The sequence below is a fragment of the Globicephala melas genome, chromosome 3 (assembly GCF_963455315.2).
Source record: "Globicephala melas chromosome 3, mGloMel1.2, whole genome shotgun sequence".
Lineage (NCBI taxonomy): Eukaryota > Metazoa > Chordata > Mammalia > Artiodactyla > Delphinidae > Globicephala > Globicephala melas.
Window position 1 is genome coordinate 104,245,534 of NC_083316.1, and position 18,808 is coordinate 104,264,341.

The 18,808-nt window shown below is 40.0% G+C and overlaps 1 protein-coding gene across 1 annotated transcript in view; it reads right to left on the reverse strand.

The window, feature by feature from the left end:
• Positions 1-311: 311 nt before the first annotated feature.
• The window catches only part of ALDH7A1 (aldehyde dehydrogenase 7 family member A1), a 36,485-nt gene continuing 17,988 nt past the window's right edge, over positions 312-18,808 (reverse strand). The window contains exons 9-18 of the mRNA XM_030869758.2: positions 17,253-17,350; positions 14,793-14,834; positions 12,767-12,861; positions 10,691-10,775; positions 9,455-9,561; positions 7,005-7,121; positions 5,812-5,909; positions 5,120-5,193; positions 2,185-2,260; positions 312-584 (exon numbers count right to left, since the gene is read on the reverse strand). Of these exons, the coding sequence (XP_030725618.1) occupies positions 530-584; positions 2,185-2,260; positions 5,120-5,193; positions 5,812-5,909; positions 7,005-7,121; positions 9,455-9,561; positions 10,691-10,775; positions 12,767-12,861; positions 14,793-14,834; positions 17,253-17,350 (847 nt within the window). The 3' untranslated portion in view covers positions 312-529. The remainder of the gene's footprint in view (positions 585-2,184; positions 2,261-5,119; positions 5,194-5,811; positions 5,910-7,004; positions 7,122-9,454; positions 9,562-10,690; positions 10,776-12,766; positions 12,862-14,792; positions 14,835-17,252; positions 17,351-18,808) is intronic.

The following is an 18,808-nucleotide window of genomic DNA, read 5'->3' on the forward strand; positions in this document are numbered from 1 at the left end:
TGCCCTCAGACATCTTAAACAGCAAGTCGTTCCACAGGGATACTGTGCTACGCTCCTCCATAAACAAGGGACACTCCCTTCAATCACACCCTTTCCAACACCTGCTGAGGAGGGTGACATGAATCAATACTTGCTACCGATTTCTTTACTTGCTCAGGAGACGTTCCTGCACCTCCTGACAAGGCTTCTATTTTTTCCCCTATTATGTTCTGTACTTTTCCAATTCCTACCATGGCATGCATTATATTTTTCTAAATTATAAAAATAATGCTAAAGTTTAAAAAAATCAGTAACTACTAGTAACATAAAAATCCATCGAATCTATCTTTTATTACTTAAGGTTATGTCATGAAAATTTTTATTTTTTAAAAAAGTCTCTTGATTTAGGCTTCAGAAGCATAAGGGATTAACCACTGTCAAATTCAAAATGATCCATTGATTCAAGGCAAATAGTAATTTTCTTCGTCTTCTTCAGAAGAAAGAGATGCAACAATGCCTGAAACACTTGAAATGTCAATTGAAAGCAACTTTACTGAAACTTGATTCCTTGGGCCAAAGGCAGGTCCTTACTGTAGTTGATGGTACTAAGGGGGGGGAAAAATGAACAAAATTAAATGGATAGTATACACGTAATAGAGGAAATTTTATGCCATTAAAAAAATGTGTCTGATCTGCATATATTAACAAGGTCAAATATTCAAGTTATAAGTTAATGAAGAAAAAAATTAGGATACAAAAAAACATTAGTATAGATCCAGTTTTATAAAAGGAAAAATACGAGAAATACAAAATTCTGGAAAGACACACAGCATATGTGTTAGTAACGGTTTTCAGGGCACAAGAATATGGGGATTATAACTTCATCTTCTTTATGTCTCTCAATAACTTGTACTGAATTAGGAGGAAAAATACAGATATTCCCATTCTGATAGAAATAAAATAAAACTATAATAATTTGGAAAATGAAAGATTCCCTCTTAGTCAGTCATCTGGCTTTTCTCCTGAGAGGAAGTGTCTCCGTCTGATGGATACCAAAAAGGCTGCAGCTACATGCTTGGTCCCCTAGATCTCAAGTACACAAGAAAAGTAAAAGGAACATAACTGACTTCAACAAATGGGAATCAGACAAAGAGCATGCATGTGTCTGAGAGTAAGCAAGCCACAGCCAAAGCAACTCAGAAACTCCTGATACATACTTGAAATTTGCTAGGAGTAGATCTTAAGCTCGCTCGCTCTCTCTCGCTCTCTCGCTCTCACTCTGACTCACACACACACACACACACTGTTGTGAGGTAAAGGATGTGCTAACTTGATTGTGGGAATCTTTTCACAATGTATGTGTATGTCAAATCATCATGCTGCACACTTTAAATATATTACGATTTAATTTGTCAATTATACCTCAATAAAGCTGGAGGGGAAAAAAAAATTCCTAACAGACATGAAGTTGCTGAGGAGACAATGAGCGAAGGTGTAGGAAACCCCCCTCCCCGAGAGGTTCCAGAGCCAGTGAGAAGCAGTAAATGAGACAGACGGTGTCCTGGGTTCCTCACCCTGTGCTCTTTCTACAACCTAACACGACATGGGCCTGACCCCACACACCATTTTACTGCTCTTGGATAAAGTGATTTCTACCCAAGAGGGAGGGAAAACAGAAAACAAATAAAAAGCAGCTCCTAGCCAGAACGTCCCAGCAACAGGTTCCCTTGCCAGCTACCCTTGGGCTGGGTGAACGTGCTAATCCACTTTCAAAGCTTGTGCTCACTATTCCCAGAGCTGTATCCCCCAGCTCGCTAGCCAGGCCCGCAGCCCACCTGCCCACTTCCATGTCCTACTGCCCTGGCAGCCTGCAGGGGTGGTAACTGTACCCAAGGAAAAAAACTGAAAGGACAGCCTCTTCCACGTTCTCCTGCTGGTTGACCCCAATTGTCCTGCTCCTGTGCTGTCTCTAGACAGGAACCACTACCGAGACGGTTTCACAGTCAGGCGCTGGGCACTAGCTGAAGCTGGAAAGATGGGTAGGAAAATAATAGCACCAAATAGATGCTCTGGGAGGGGAGAGCTGTGGAATGTTAGAAACATAAAATCAAGAGAAACTGCACGAACAGAACAGACAGTAGGAGACTGTGGAAGCACATTCCAGAGGCTGTAAAGCCAAACCATTTTCCCAAAGCCTTTCCTTACCAAGTAGATCTTCTCATGTACTGTTTCCAGGCATCACTACCAGACTCCCTGCCACCGCCAGTGTGCTTCTCTCCTCCTAGAGAAATACACAAGCAGCTCATGAATCTTGCGCAGTGCCTCTGTGTGGGCTCCTACTCAGGATCACAGAAATGAAGACATCAGGAGACCAGAGCCACCTGACCAACAGGTAGCCAGAGTATCCCCTCTGCAAACAAATAGATAAAAGACAGAGACCAAACCAAATGGGAAAAAGGGAACTAGGTTGGAAAATAAAGTAAAAGGAATTAACCAAAAAAACAGAAATGTCAGGAAGCACCTTAAAAAAAAAACTTACCATTAGACCAAGGTGTTAAGAGTGGAAACCTCTGAATAGTGGAAATGTAATTTTATTTTCCCATTTATGCTTATCTGTATATTATTTTCTACGTTATACATAAACTGATTTTATAATAAAAATGTTTAAATGTCATATTATTTTTAAAAGTTACAAAAAGGATGATTCCATAAAACAAGAAAAGGGTACTGTTTAAAAGCGTGCCTTCAAAGCACACTTAGTATCGTTTTTAGTAAGAGCAGAGGAGAAAAAAACAATCGAAGTGTTTTGAAGAAAAGTTTGAGGAAATCTCCCCAAAAGACTAACGAGATGGAAAATAAGAGGGGAAAAAATAACACAATTAGATAATTCTTCAACAGATAACATTCAAATACTAGTTCTAGAAATTAAAATACAGAAAAATCAAAGGGAAAAAATTGTCAAAGAAACACTATCAAAACAAAATAAAACTATCAAAAACTTCCCAGAACTAAAAACTGTGAGTCCCAATGTTAAGGCCAATTACTGGCCCATTGACTGTCCAACAAAAATGTTTACCAAGATCTCCATTGAGGCATATTACTGAAGAATTTCAGAACATCAGACATAAATAACAGACCCCAAATTTTTTGAAATGGGGGAAAAAAAGACCAGAAATCAAGGTGGATTGGACTTTTCAACCACAGTAATGGAAACCAGAAGACAAGTAAGTTATAGCTTCCAAAGGCTGAGAAAAACTTACAATCTGTGCAGAAAAGACATAGCAGGTCTGCTTACAATGTTGCTGGCATCTGGAAACTTGTAGGCTAAACAGTCCCCTACACTGTCTCATTGAGCAAACAATGTGGTTTATGTTAAATACCTGCTTTCCTCAGGGAGTCTGGAATTTGGGTGCTTAGGCAGAGGTTGCCTGTGTGACCGACCCCCAATAAAAGCCTTGGGTACTGAGTCTCTATGCTTTGCTGGTAGACAATGTTTCACATATGTTGTCACAATCCGATGAGGGAAGAATTAAGCACATCTTCTGTGACTACACTGGGAGAAGACTTAGGAGCCACTTAGTATCTCATTTTCTCTAGACCTCACCCTGTGCAATAACGGCTCACAGGAAAAGAGAGGGAGGGTTCAAGAAAGTTAATCTATGATAACAAAGGGTCAGTACATAATGTCTAAAGTTGTGAAAGAGCAGTTAAAGCACATTACTTAGAAAAACTGAAGTAAATTCAAAGGTCAATTTCCTTTTTCCTTCAGTAAGAATCTCAAAGTAGCTGCCTCCGGGAAAGGAGGAGGAAAAGCAAAGTATGGGGCAGAACTGCTTTTTCCATTAATGAGACTTTTTAAAAACTTTAGAAATGAACTGTAAAGGCTGAAATAAAAGAATCAATTGGAGAGAGAAGGCATGGGCGGCAAACAGGGATTGAGGGCCTACAGAAGGAGCAGACACTCACTTAATAGTGGAGCACAGAGATAAACGGCTAAGCTGAAATCAGGAACGTTTATCAATGTCTGTACGCTGGATAGTAATTGCCCTCTGCTTTAAAATGCATAAAAGAATGCTTCAAAAAAAATGCTTCTAATTATTTAAATTTTACAGGTATTAATGTATGTTTGTTTTACTTCTCTGTGTGTGTATATATATATATAAATAATGCAATCTGTTTTTACTATATTTTGGATAATTTTTAATAAGTTAATACATGATTGTTGGGAAGGCCGCTTTTAAAAAAAAAAAAACAAAAAAACTTTTACTATTAGTACTAAGTTTAAGCATCAAGAGCCCCAGGCTCATTAAGAGAAAAGAGGAGCTGGGCCTAATGAAAAGAAACAACTCAATATTTTATCTAAGATAAAAGATAATGTATAATATTTACTATGCCCACTTTGCAAATAAAACCCAGAAATTTTCATGTGAAATTTTCTGGCTTTGAAGCAGAGGTTCTTAATCTTTTTGGGGTCTTCAAGCGTCTCCCAAGAAAACAGATGCCATTTCAGGAGTTCACATAATTCAGCTGAAGGGCCCCTGTTCTAACATGATGCTGCATCTGAGAATAAAATGTAGAACCTTGGACAATAACGCTGAATATAGAGCATAAGCTCTCTTGAGCATATCAGACCAGATAAGACTATTATTTCAGTGTCTTGGTCAAACTTTTCTAAAAGACTAGTGCTTTTTCTTTGCCACCTGTTATGGACTAAATTGTGTTCCCCTGCCCCAATTTCATAGGTTGAAGCCCCAACCTCTAATTCCTTAGAACGTGGCTAGCTGTATTTGGCAACAGGGCCCTTAAGGAGGCAATTAAGGTTAAATGAAGTCATAAAGGTGGGGTTTTAAGCCAATAAGACTAATGTCCTTATAAGAAGATAAAGAGACACCAGGGATGTACGTGCACAGAGAACAGGCCATGCAAGGACACAGGAGGAAGACGGCCATCTACAAGCCAGAAGAGAGGCCTCAGGAAAAACCAAACCTGCCAACACCTTGATTTTGGACTTCCAGCCTCCAAGAATGTGAGAAAACACATTTCTATTGTTTGAGCCACCCAGTCTGGTATTTTGTTATGGCAGCCCCGGCAGACTAATAAACTGGCCAACATGAAAAAGGAGAAAGGATTCTCTACGTACCAAATGCACCTCCAATCTCAGCCCCACTCGTTGGAATGTTGACGTTTACAATGCCACAGTCTGATCCTTTGGGGCTGTGTGTAAAAAGGGAGGCAAAGTGAAAGCAAAATATGTGAAAGTTAAAAATAAATAAATAAATAAAAAGGAAAAACACACACACACACACACAAAACAAATATACAGAAATGAATAAATAATCCAAACAAAACCTCTAAGACTCTCAATGCTAAACAATAAATAAATAAATAAAATAGGGGACTTCCCTGGTGACGCAGTGGTTAAGAATCCGCCTGCCAGTGCAGGGGACATGGGTTCGATCCTTGGTCCAGGAAGATCCCACATGCCACGGAGCAACTAAGCCCGTGCACCACAACTACTGAGGCTACGCTCTAGAGTCCACGAGCCACAACTACTGAGCCCACGTGCGCCTAGAGCCCATGCTCCGCAACAAGAGAAGCCACCGCAATGAAAAGCCCATGCACCACAACCGCTATGAAGGGTAGCCCCCGCGCACTGCAACCAGAGCCCACGTGCAGCAACGAAGACCCAACGCAGCCAAAATTTAAAAATATAAATAAATAAATTTATTTAAAAAAAAATTTTCACCTATGATGGTTTCATTTTCTTTTTTTATAGTCCATTCACCACATAAATCAGACTTACGTAAGTTTTCAAAATAGACAAAGTTATACCCAAGCCAGCGAAAGATTCTGCCCAAATCCTTGGTAAAGATGCTACTTGAAAGTCCCTGTTTTACTTCATTATTCCATGCAAAGACCTCGTCTTCATTCTAAAAGGACAGGCATTGGAAGCTGTTAGATGATACACACTGTTCTGGTCCAAACTGACTAATAGTAAACTCATTTCTGGTAAATTTCACTCATTTCGTGAAATTTACCAGTATAATTTTAGTGCACAAAAGGAAACTAAGGAGTCAACATCTTCCTAATTCTGTTTATCTTGTACAGTGCTTTGTGGGATTTTCCCCTTACCTGAACTTTGAGAAAAACATGAGTACATTCTTCCATTCAAGCCACTACGTATAAGAGCTGTTATTTACTGAGCTCTTACTATGTGCAACACACTGACCTAGGCACTGAGCATGCATTTATACATTTAATCCTCACCCAATGACACAGGCTCTGTATTATCCCTAATGTACAGATTAGGCAAGAGAGGCTAAATGACTTGCTCAGGAACTCACAGTCAAACACACAGACACAAGACAAAACATGAAATTACACTCTGTAGTCACATTATGTGAAACAATAATAGACAACTTAAAGCAAGATTTTAATTAGTGCAATCATATAATTGCAACAAAGTATAAATCTCATCATCCTTCAACTGTTAATCATGGCACAGCCAAACCTTGATTCAATCTCTAGACATCTGCTGGCATGGTAGGGCCTGTCACGGGCTGGGAAGGAGCCCCTCTAGTTACCTTTATCTGTTAAAACCTCCACAGCCTGTCCTCTGATACAAGTTGTAATTGTATGTCTACAAATTGCCCTTGTATCTTCTCATTTTGTCCACTGATACTTAGCACTCAGACTATCAAACTACCTCGTCCCTTTGGTGCAGAAGCTGACTTCATAGTCTATCAACACAGCTGATATAGGTAATGAGGGCAATGTTCTCCATAAATTTCAATGTTGGCCCTCTACTTGTCTTAATTCCCCTGGCAGCTAGCTTATGCTCTATTGTTGAAAGTGTTCGTCTCATCATAGTTTGTCCTTAACCTTCAAATCTTTACTAATCGGAGTGACTTTCTAAAACCTCCCTAAAGGCCGACTGAAATTTAATATACCTTTATTTTCTCCTAGTCTTCTCATTTGTTTCAATGTTGAACTAGAGAAAAGAGAGAAGGAATCCAGTTTTTTACCTTGAATTTAAAGACATAAAGAATTGGGGCAAAAGTCTCTGTGTGTACAATGGACGCGTTGTGGTCAAGGCCTGTCACAATTGTCGGTTCTACATAATTTCCAGGGCGATCCATAACCTGCAGTAGAGAAAGGAAATAAAAACAAGAGCATTTTGTTTTCTGGTTCCTGAAGTCAGAGGATACAATCTTTGTTTATAATTTTGAGAAAAAAAAAATAAACACCATTTATAAGTGAATTATTTCTCCAAAATAACCTCCCATCATGAATGAAATTTTTCTCTGCCCCTTATTGGTTCTAACTTAGTTGGTTAGAAAAAAAATAGAATAAAGGAGTCAAGGATAGAGAGCTGTGCCGTGCATCATGACCAAGTTACAGGGAAAAAACGCTGGTGGTTATTTTTAACTTCACATAATTTTAAAAGAGGTAATCTATACCTGTTCTGTTACAAACTGTATTGTGCCCATACCCACACCCCCAAATTCTTATGTTGAAGCCTTAAACCCACCCCACTCCCATTACGACTAAATTTGGAGACAGAACCTTTAAGGAGGTAAAGTTAAATGAGGTCATGTGGGTGAGGCCCTAATCAGATAGAAATAATTCCTCATAAGAAGAGGAAGAGACACCAGGGACCTCCTCTCTCCAGGCAGGGAGGAAAGGCCATGTGAGGACATGGAGAGAAGGTGGCCGTCTGCAAGCCAGGGACAGAGGCCTCACCAGGAAGGATCAACCCGGCCAGCACCGTGATTTGGGACTCAGCTTCCAGAACTGTGAGACAAATTTGTTGTTTAAGCCACCCAGTCTGTGATATTTTGCTATGGCAGCCCTAGCAAACTAACATATTAATACAGAAATCAAAAGCTCTAAAAGGGTACACTATACACACTCTCCTAACTAACCTCCACATAACCAAATTACTAGTTCATCTCCACTTAACTTCTATAAAATATTCTGATGCCTGCAGCAAGCTGCTTGGCTGGGGGTCAGCTCTCCAGGGTGACTGTGTAATTCTGCTCTCACCCTCTGAGCTGTACGTTTACCAAGAGTCATCTGTATTTACTCCCAACCCTGTATGTGGCGGCTGTATTTGTTATTACAATACCATATTGCATTATGTAACTTAAGTAAATATTACACAAAGGGGAAAAAAGAGCTACTTCTAAAGATTAAGTTAAAATGCTTAAAAAAACTCAAGGTAAGTAACAAAAAGTACACATACACATCTCTATCCAATGAGATGTGGGTATGTCAACGTTGAGAGACTAGGGAGAAGGATTCTGCTTCTCAGAGAGCTTTGCCAAGAGACTCAGTTTTCAGTGATTTTTAAAGAAGTGAAAATAAATTGTAGATAATAAATTATATGTATAGCTTATTCAAGGATGAAGACAATTCCTATCATACACGAAGAAAACGCCTTGAATCTACATCTCAAGAATCAAACAAATATAGTGTGAAATGAAATTCATATTTTATGGGTAGACAAGAAAAATTTAAACATCAAAAACTTTCTCTGCCCTATGGCCTCCTCTCTCCCCTCAACTGTGCACTGTGTATCTGTATCATGCATCAACCAAACCTCCCCATTGGCAGAAATACCTGCTCAACCATAAACAGCAACATTCTCCTAGCACCACCAAGACAACTCCTTAAAAGACAACATTCCTTATATTTTAAGGGGCCATGATGATGCTTAGATGCTTAGATCTAGATTGTGTAAACTGTCAAAGATACGTCATTCAATGTACAGCCCTCTGTCTAAAAAACCTATATAACTGCCTTGACTTCTAACAGGTAGAACGGTTCTCGGAGCTTTCTGAGGTGCTGTTCCCGGGTTATAATCCTCGATTTGGCTCAAATAAAAATTTCCATTTCTTTCTTAAATCAACTAATTTTTCATCGACAATAGTAATATGTGTTAAAAATGCTTTTGGTATTTTTTTTTTTGATTCCCTGCCTTAAATGACTTAATAATCACTACTAAATGTGGATTTTTGCAGTATGCGGGCCTCTCACCGCTGCGGCCTCTCCCGTTGCGGAGCACAGGCTCAGCGGCCATGGCCCACAGTGTGGGATCCTCCTGGACCGGGGCACGAACCCATGTCCCATGCATCGGCAGGCGGACCCTCAACCACTGCACCACCAGGGAAGCCCTAAATGCGGATTTTAAATTGCACTAAATACAGTCTTCCATACCATGAAAAAGAGGTCTCCCTTCCATACAAATTCCCAGGGACTCAATTCATAGGCAACCCTGGCTCTGAGTTGTGTCTTTCCAGAAATTTTCCATTCACGTTACATTGTCATTCTTTAAAATATGTATTTCCCCGTTATAAAAGGGATGGAGAAAAGAAAAGTGGCAGCCAGGCACCCTTCATCAATTTACCCAGAGCCCTGCTTGTGCGAAAGGAAAAGAAAGAACCTGTCACTCCTGATCTCAAGTTGTCATTACCTTGCCACCATAGACCACGGTGCCGCCTTCTTTCTTTGCTTTCTCCACTGCTCCAAGAAACATGCTCACTGCCTGTTTGGTGTGGAGTGGCCCATAGAGAACATTAGCTGGAAAGAAAAAGGAATGCTCTTCATTTCACCCTAACTGGCATCATTTTATAATTAAACAGCTTTCCCAATGAACAGACCAATCCCTTCATATATACCCTCAGTTGAGAGCAGGAGTCAGCAACCTTTCTCTGCAAAGAGCCGGACAGTAACTATTTAATACTTTGCATGTCATGTGGTCTCTGCCACGACCACTCAATTCCGCCAATGTAGTGCAAAAGCAGCCACAGAAGATATGCACAAAAGAAGGTATGGCTGGGTCCTCATAAGCTTTCTATACAGAAGCACGGAGGGCCAAATCTAGGGAAAGAGCTATCAATTCATCAGAGTCCTGCAGTAAAAATATAGGCTCTGCTTATTACAGGGTGATCATTCTCTAAGAACCTCACAGAACCAGCAGTTGGTGAACAATTTAAGGGGAAGAGGCTGATGCTCCCTCTGTATGGCTGTCAGAAACCAGAGCATTAAAGGTGACCGTGAGACAGAGTAAGAAGGAAGATATAGGTAGGCCTTAGTGAGGAGGTGGGAAGGACTGGGCAAAGAGCAGTTCCAGCAGGGCAGAGCCTGGAATGTCCAGAGCACTGAAAGAAGGTTGGAGAAGCTGGAGCTCCGGGAGCAACGGGGCAAATGGCGCACAGCGGGTCCAGAAGGGGACGCAGCCGGGGTCAAATCACAAAAGACTGTGAGCTTGCAAAAAGGGTCTTAAAAGGCATCCAAGTTTTAGTCAAACAGTGATGAGTGTTTTTAGCAAGAGAGTGAATTATTTAATTACATGTTTAAAAATTACTTTGGTTATGGTGGAAGACAGAAGTGGAAGCAGAAAAGTCAGGCAGGTGACTTGCAACCTTGCACGAGGGAGGATGGTGGTATCTGGAAGGAGGGAAGTGAAGAGGGAAAAGCTTCTCAAACTCATCCCATCTCAATACCATCTCCCAAGCTCACCCACCGGCCCACGTCAAGCACTGAGATCCTAAACTAGGAGCAGACGTGTCACCCCAAATGCAAAATACACTGCTTTGTATTCCCTCGGGCCTCTCAGGAAAGGGAAAAAAATAAAAGTAGAAAATCAGAAACTCTTATAACACCATCTGTCAAAAAGGAACATCTTTGGAATCAACCAGATACTCACAGTCCCATGGGTTCCCAACACGGATCTGTGCATAGGCCTTTTTAAGTCTATTAACAACTTCATCATGAATGCTTTCATGTAAAAACTAAATGAAAAAGAAACAGTCAAGGGATTAGTACATATAAATGAACTATTAAATAGCACAAATAAATGTACAAAATTGTTAAAAATGCACAAATTTTTTTTTCCCCCAGCCTTTTTTTTTTTTTTTTTTTGGCCGTGGTGCACAGCTTGTAGGTCTTAGTTCCCCAACCAGGAATTGAACCTGCACCCTCAGCAGTGAAAGCGCGGAGTCCTAACCACTGGACAAGCAGGGAATTCCCTCAATTTTTCTTAACAGTACTGATTTATACAGTTAACCCTTGAACAACATGGGTTTGAACTGCACGGGTCCACCTATATAAAAATATTTTTCGACAGTAAATGTTACAGGACTACATGGTTCCCAATTGGTTGGATCTGCAGATTTGGAAGAACCATGGATACAGAGGGCCAACGATAAATCAGAGAGGTCCATAGTACTGGAATGGATTTTTCTGTACAGCACTACAGTCCCTACAAAAATTGATTTGGGTTATGACTAACAGGATCCTCCAATATTTGACACTAAATATAAAGCATGGCTATGTATATTTGCTCCAGAACACAAAGGAAAAATAAAGGTTGACCAAATAAAGAAATGCTTGACTTTAATGTAATTTCATAGTTTACCACGTAATTAAGATTATAATCTTTTGGAGTACCCCCGTTTCCTTCTTAGCCTTAAGGTAATAAATGTTTAAGGTGAACAAATTCAATAAATTGTAAATACTTTACAAACATCGTAGCTTAGATATTCTATCGTAGTAGGCAGACAAGGTACTTTATTAACTGGTATAAGATGATGCCTTTAGAAAGTGCAGGCTCTGGGTTTCTGCCGGTTAAATCCGCAGAGCAACATTTAAATAAACAAATAAATAGAAAAAAGAAAAAAGTGCAGTAAGAGAACGTTAGAACTATCCCTGTAAAACAAGCAAGTTCATACCGCAATTCATACCACGTCAACTGAGTAATATAAAAACAAAGGAAAGATACTCATTCATTGTAAAATACAGGAAAAAGTGAATATGAAAAGTTATGGCAAAGGTAAAGGCTTAATTTCCCTATATTTTTTATCTATTCGAATTAATTTAGATTATGTCAACCTTATAAAGAATTCGTTCATACTCATTGTGGGTAAGAGGAAAAACCCAAAGCCAATTCCTCCATAATTCAATTGTAAACTGTTTATTTTTTTTTATAATTACAGGAGGAAAACTCAACAATAATAATTTAAAAAGGCAATTGTAGCCAAATTTTCTACTTAATCAAAACTGGTTTGGCCCAGTTTTTCAATAGTATGAGTCATGAAAATCAAGGTTGTACCTCATACAAAAACATTTTAAAATCCAGCTCAAATCTAAGTGTGGAGATTAAACTTCCCGAACACTGAAGCGAAACCACTCTCCTCACATGCTCTTAATATTAATGTGTCCTATATATATCCATGCAGACTTATACACTTATATAGAGAACACACATATATTTACTTTCCAATAAACTACGTCACATCAAGTCAAATCTAAGACTTGACCTATAAGCCAAAATTTTTTAATTTTTTTTTTCCAAAATTTTTTAATTTTTAAAAATATTTTACTACTTAAAATGTTTTTACATGACAACTAAGACTGTCTACCTTTTAGCAAATAGTTGTGAATTTTTCAAATGTTTATCTTGTTTTATTCTCTAAGTGACAAGGGACTTTGTCCACATTGTTCTAGGTGTAGGACTGAAAGCAGGTCTCATCACCCACGTCCAACTCCAGTCAATGAGGACTGGACCACGTTCAGCTTGGGGAGGTAAGGCAGAGTCCCTCGCTGACCAGCAGCATCTGCCAGGAGCACAGAACAGAGCAGCAGGGCCACGTGCTTGCCAACCACATCCAGGGAATACACGTTTCTAGCAGTGTTTCTACTACACCTCCTTAACAGTACAATGTGTTGAAAAGCAGCACTGGAAGAGGAGGACACTCTCATGTGCCCACGCAGAAACACTCACCAGGCGCCTCGCAGTGGTACACCTCTGGCCGGCTGTCCCCACGGCTGCAAAGAGAGCTGAGGGAACGACTAAGCTGAGGTCCGAATCCTCAAAAGCTTAGGGAAGCAGAAACACATCCATCAGTGTTGTGAGGTAGGCAGACAAGGTACTTTACTAACTGGTATAAGATGATGCCTTTAGAAAGCGCAGTGAGAGAACGCCAGAACTATCCTTGTAAAATAAGCAAGTTCATACCGCAGAGGCAACTTTTCTCCCAAAGAAAATGATATGAGAAGAGAGCAATGAGCTCCCCCTCCTCTGACCTCTTCATCTTTCACCTCTCTGAAGTTTCTGGTGCTGACTGAGCCTTCTCTGCACTTTCATGTGGTCTCTTCTCTAAAAGCACCACTGTCTTTGTCAGTCTTACTTGCCTCCAGTCTCAACCCCACCACCCATTTAGATGGCAGCTTCCCTGGGCCCATAGAGAAGTCAGTGGGATCCTTCTGATTTATTACCGCCATCAAACCAAGCTCTCCAACAACCTCTGCACCCTCATCTGCATCAGTCCATTCCCTAAAATGCCTCTTGTTCTCCCCGCTACAGAAGCTTTTTCAAATGTCTCAAACCCCTCCAGCCCTTTAGTCCTGCTCCAGATGACTTCACCCTTTACTTCGAGGAAAATCTCAAAGTGATCACACACAAGGCCCTTTCCTGCTTCCTCTGCATCTCTGAAGAGATCAGTGCAAAATCACTTTCAGACTGCTCTCTACTTTTGTCTATTCCTTCCTGCTCCTCTTCTGCCCTCCAAAGAAAAAACTAGCATAGTCTTTACAAGGTTACCCGTCCATCGATCCATTGTATTACTTATAATTCCTTCCTTTCTATCCCTTCCAGAAACTTACAGTCCCAATTCCCTCTTACATCTTCAATTTTCCCCTGTCCAGTCTAAGAGCATTCTCAGACTAGCATGATGGTTAAGAAGGTGGATTACACAACCAAACAGACCGAAGCTCTTATCCATCACCACCACTTTTTCATCGTGTTATTTTAACTTTTTAAGCCTCAGTTTCCTTATCCATAAAATGGGATAACATTATCTGGGGTACTAACGGACGATAGTAAGGAGTTTTAGGAAGAGAGCTATGCTCTGGGGTCTGATTGCGAGGATACAAATGCTGGCTCAGGCACATAATCATTTTAAGCCTCAGGGTGTAACCTTCAAATGAGATTAATAAAGGTATCTACCTCATGGGATTACTGTGGGGATTAAATGACATATTGCACATGAAAAAACTGAGCACAGTGCCTGACACATACCCACTGATCAATAAACGCTAACTATATTTTCTAATCAACTCTCTCTTTTACGAAATCAGAAGTTCATCCAAAACAAACCCCTCACCATATAATTTTTATATTTCTGGTGTACCCCACAAACACATAAGCACTTAAACATGATGATAATGATGGCAATATACAATTAGCAAGTTTTTAGCATAAAATTCATGATTCTATGAAGTCTCAACCAACTGATGTTCATCATATTATCCAGAAGTTAGGCTGGTACACTATTTCCTTTTGTGTCAAACCAGTGAAAAAGTGAATTAAATAATCTCCAAGACTATAGGTAAATGATAAAATGCCTTAAGGAAGTGTTCCTTCCCAATGTAAAAGCACTCAATACCCCACTGAAGACGAACTAATGTTTTTGGAAACAGCAGGTCACATAGAGTTACTTACTTATTTATTCTAGAGAAACATGTGGCCAGTTTTCAAAAAACAGAAGGAAAACAAGAAACAATGACACATTAGAAACTCTCATACACAGATTCTAAGCCCCAGGTAACATTTTCCAAACATGAACGCCTTTCCCTCCTAGTTATCTCTGCCTGCAAACCATGTGTCCTGTCTCACAAGGAAAGTTCCTAAGCATGGGACACACAACATAAAAGGGATGAGTTCTTACACAAGTTCTATACATACAGGATGGCTACTGAAGATATTCTAAACAGAAATCATGCAAACAAAGAAGAAAAGGCAGCCTTACCTATAATTGCATTGTTTCCTCCAAGTTCTAATAAACTTCTCCCTTTAACATATATAAACACAAATTAATTCCTATTTCATTGTTTAATGCACACAGCTACACGGCCTCAAATCATAGCCTATCCCAATTGTTTTAATTTATTTTCTGATTTAAAACAGCATGACAAAAAAAAAAAAAAACAAACAGCATGACAATAAATAAACTGTAACTCTTAAAAAATTTTCAAGGGAAAAAAAAAGCATGAGCATCGCATCAATGTCTAGATTCCTGATTTTAATAATTGTATCATGGTTATATGATCGAATGTCCTTGTTCTTAGGAAGTACACAAAACACATTTAGTGATAAAGGAATACAATGTCTTCAATTTTCTCAAAAGGTTCAAAAATATGCTCTCACAATATGTGTATGTGTGTGTGTGTGTTGGTAGAGAGAAAGTGATTTTAAAAATGGTACAATTGGTAAAACTCATTAAAGGGAATATGGGAATTCCTTGAGTTAGTCTTGGAATTTCTCTAAGTTTAAAATTATATCCCCCAAAACTCCAGTTAGTATAAAATGGTACAGTCACTTTGGAAAATTGTATGACAATTTCCCAATACAGTATAACCATAAGATCTGACAATTCCATCTGTACCTTCCATATCCTTCCAATTCTCTATGTGCTCCCTAACCATGTTCAAAACCACCAACCCCCTCCAGGAAAAGCACCTACAACTTAAGACAGGCAGATGCATCATTTAAAAATTGTAATCCTACTAATGGTACTACTTATAAGAGAACTACAAACTACCGCTTTGAGTTAAAAGGAGGCATAGGGAGGAGGACAGTATCTTCTAGTGGGAGAAGCAGGATTAACGATCTTAAGCACCACTGCACATACTTACTGGACATTTGTTTATCTTTGAAGAAATCATCTAATCAAATGCTTGCCCATTTTTTAATTGGGTTGTCTTTTATATTACTGAATTGTAAGAATTCTTTATATATTCTAGACATAAATCCCTTATCAGATAAAGGATTTCTAAATATTTTCTCCCATTCTATAGGTTGTTCTTTTCACTTTTTTTTTTTTGGGGGGGGTACGCGGGCCTCTCACCGCTGCGGCCCCTCCCGCCGCGGAGCACAGGCTCCCGACGCGCAGGCCCAGCGGCCATGGCTCATGGGCCCAGCCGCTCTGTGGCATGTGGGATCCTCCCAGACCGGGGCACGAACCTGCGTCCCCTGCATCGGCAGGCGGACTGTCAACCACTGCGCCACCAGGGAAGCCCTCTTTTCACTTTTTTGATGGTGTGCCCTTTTTAAGTTTTTTTTTTTTTTTTAATGTGGACCATTTTTAAAGTCTTTATTGAATTTGTTACAATATTGCTTCTGTTTTATGTTTTGGTTTTTTGGCTGCGACGCATGTGGGATCTCAGCTCCCCGACCAGGGATCAAACCCGTGCCCCCTGCATTGGAAGGCGAAGTCTCAACCGCTGGACCGCCAGTGAAGTCCTGATCTTTTGAAACAGCTCGTCATTTCTACAAAGAAGCCAAGTGACATTTTGAAAGGGATTGCATTCAATCTGCAAATCACTTGGACAGTACTGATCTTGGGCAGTAATAATATTAAATTGTTTCCAAACAGTGAAAATGGGAGGTATTTACATTTATTTAGGTCTTTTAAAGTTTCTTGCAATGATGCTTTGTGGTACTCTGTGTGAAAGACTTATACTTCTTTTGTTAAATTTATTCCTAAGAATTTTATTCTTTCTGATGCTACTGTAAATGAAAGTTTTATGAATTTCATTTTCAGATTGCTCGTTGTTAATGTATAGAAATACAATTGATTTTTGTATCCTGCAACCTTGCCAACCATGTTTATTAGCTCTAATAGTTTGTAAACTTCCTTTATAATAGCAATGCCCATATAGCAAAATAGCTGACAGATTAACTATTCGAATCTCACCTTATGCTAGGGTTAGTCTAAATCAGCAAAATAGGCAAAAATTGACCATAAATATTATCCCAGAAAACCTCTTTAATGAGCCATAAAGTAGAGCATACAAAGCTATGTCTTACAGCCCTTTTCAGTCATATATGCATGAAACAGAAATGAGAGAAAAACAGATGTAAGTCTTCTACACAACATTCATTCCAGGTCCTGTACTCTCACTGGTCCTGTTTAAATGTCAGTTTTCTTTTTTATTTGCCAAACCAGTCTGATAGAAATTGATAAGTACATTTGATATGATTCTACTATGGTCATTTAGGGAGGGAATGACATCCTTTTCCAAATTATGCTATTAAATCTGCTATCTCCCTAATATTAAGCCACTATTAACTGTACCCTTCCTTTCACTTGGACATTCAAATAAACACAGCTGGTGCCTCCATGGAAAGAGACAAGGAAAAAAACCCAACCTTTATTTCATATCCATACCTGAGGGAATTAAAAGCTCGATATAAAGCCAACACTTACCAAACCTCTCCTGCACCATAAGAGCCACTTGTTTTCCCACCCGAGTGCTCCCAGTGAAGGACAGCAGGTTCATTCGCTCATCTTTGGCCATGGCTGTGCTGCAAGGGGAAGAGACACGGTCACCCAAGCAGAGAAACCCAGCAATGGTGGCACTCGACGGTGCCAAGCCAGAAAATTCTGAAACCCCTGTCATGGAAAGACGTCAGTGAAAGACACAAGGATCGAAGCAGAAACTAACACACCATTGTAAGGCAATTATACTCCAATAAAGATGTTAAAAAAAAAAAAAAAAGACACAAGGATCTATCCCAAGGGAGCAAGGGAAGGTCTTCATGAAAATGATTTTCACAAGGAGAACCATACAGCAGAACAGACTAACCCGTTCTGGGAGCTCTCCGTAAACAGAAATCACCACAAGGATGTTGTTAAGGAAGATATTCCTTCTTGTACTGATGGGTGACTGGACAATACAACCGTAGCAGTTCCTCGACGAGCACCCCAGTTATTTTGCAGTCTCTTAAAACTGATTCCTAAAAGTTTAGGGACTTCCCCGGTGGTCCAGTAGTAAAGAAGCCGCCTTCCAATGCAGGGGATGTATGTGGGTTCAATCCTTGATTGGGGAACTAAGATCCCACATGCCGCGGGGCAACTAAGCCCACGTGCCACAACTACTAAGCTCGTGTGCCTCAACGAGAAAGCCCATGTGCCACAACTACAGAGCCCACACGCTACAACTAGAGAGAGAACACTGCACGCCACAACTAGAGAGAATCCATGTGCCGCGATGAACAGCCTGCATGCCGTGACGAAGACCCAATGCGGCCAAAGATAAAAAATAAATTTTTAAAAAATATGCAAAAAAAGAAGACAATTTTAAAGACTGTAGGGAAATATCCTAAGTATCCTTCTTGGAAGCTGACTCAGAAAGGCTGTGCTATTTCCAGTTTCTAAGGAATGCAGACCAGACACTACTGATCTGAACCTTCTTGCTCATAGTGCAGGGTTTCAAAGGGCTTGGTGTGGGCCAAGCAAGGCAGCCACAGCATCAGACCAATGCAGGGCTGGAACTGTGTGATCAGACAGTGCATGTGGGCTTCCCAGGTCAGCCCAGCACATGTGAGCACTGACACTCAAGGGGGTTGCTGTGTAAAGCCCTTCTGCACACATTATTGTTATTATCTGAGCTATTCCAAGGCCAACGTGAAGGACTGCATGCCCAAAGTACAAGAAAAGAGCGGGTCAAAGGATAGACTATTTGTTTTAAATGACAATTTAGATAACACTTCACTATGCACTCTTTATGTGGGAGTTGTATTTTCTAAATAAAATTTTCTCACTTACCTAAAAAAAAGGAGTCATGTATTACAACTTTTTGAGACTGCCCATGAAGTACAATAGTGTGGTCAAAGTGCTAGAGGGGGACTAACACGTTCATCACACCTGTAAGGGTTCTAAGACCTGACTCCTATGAAACGCCATCTAATCAGTCAAGGCTACTAGAACCAGCTTCACCATGGTTCAGAGACAGTACAGTCCATTCCAGCTGAAAAGATGCT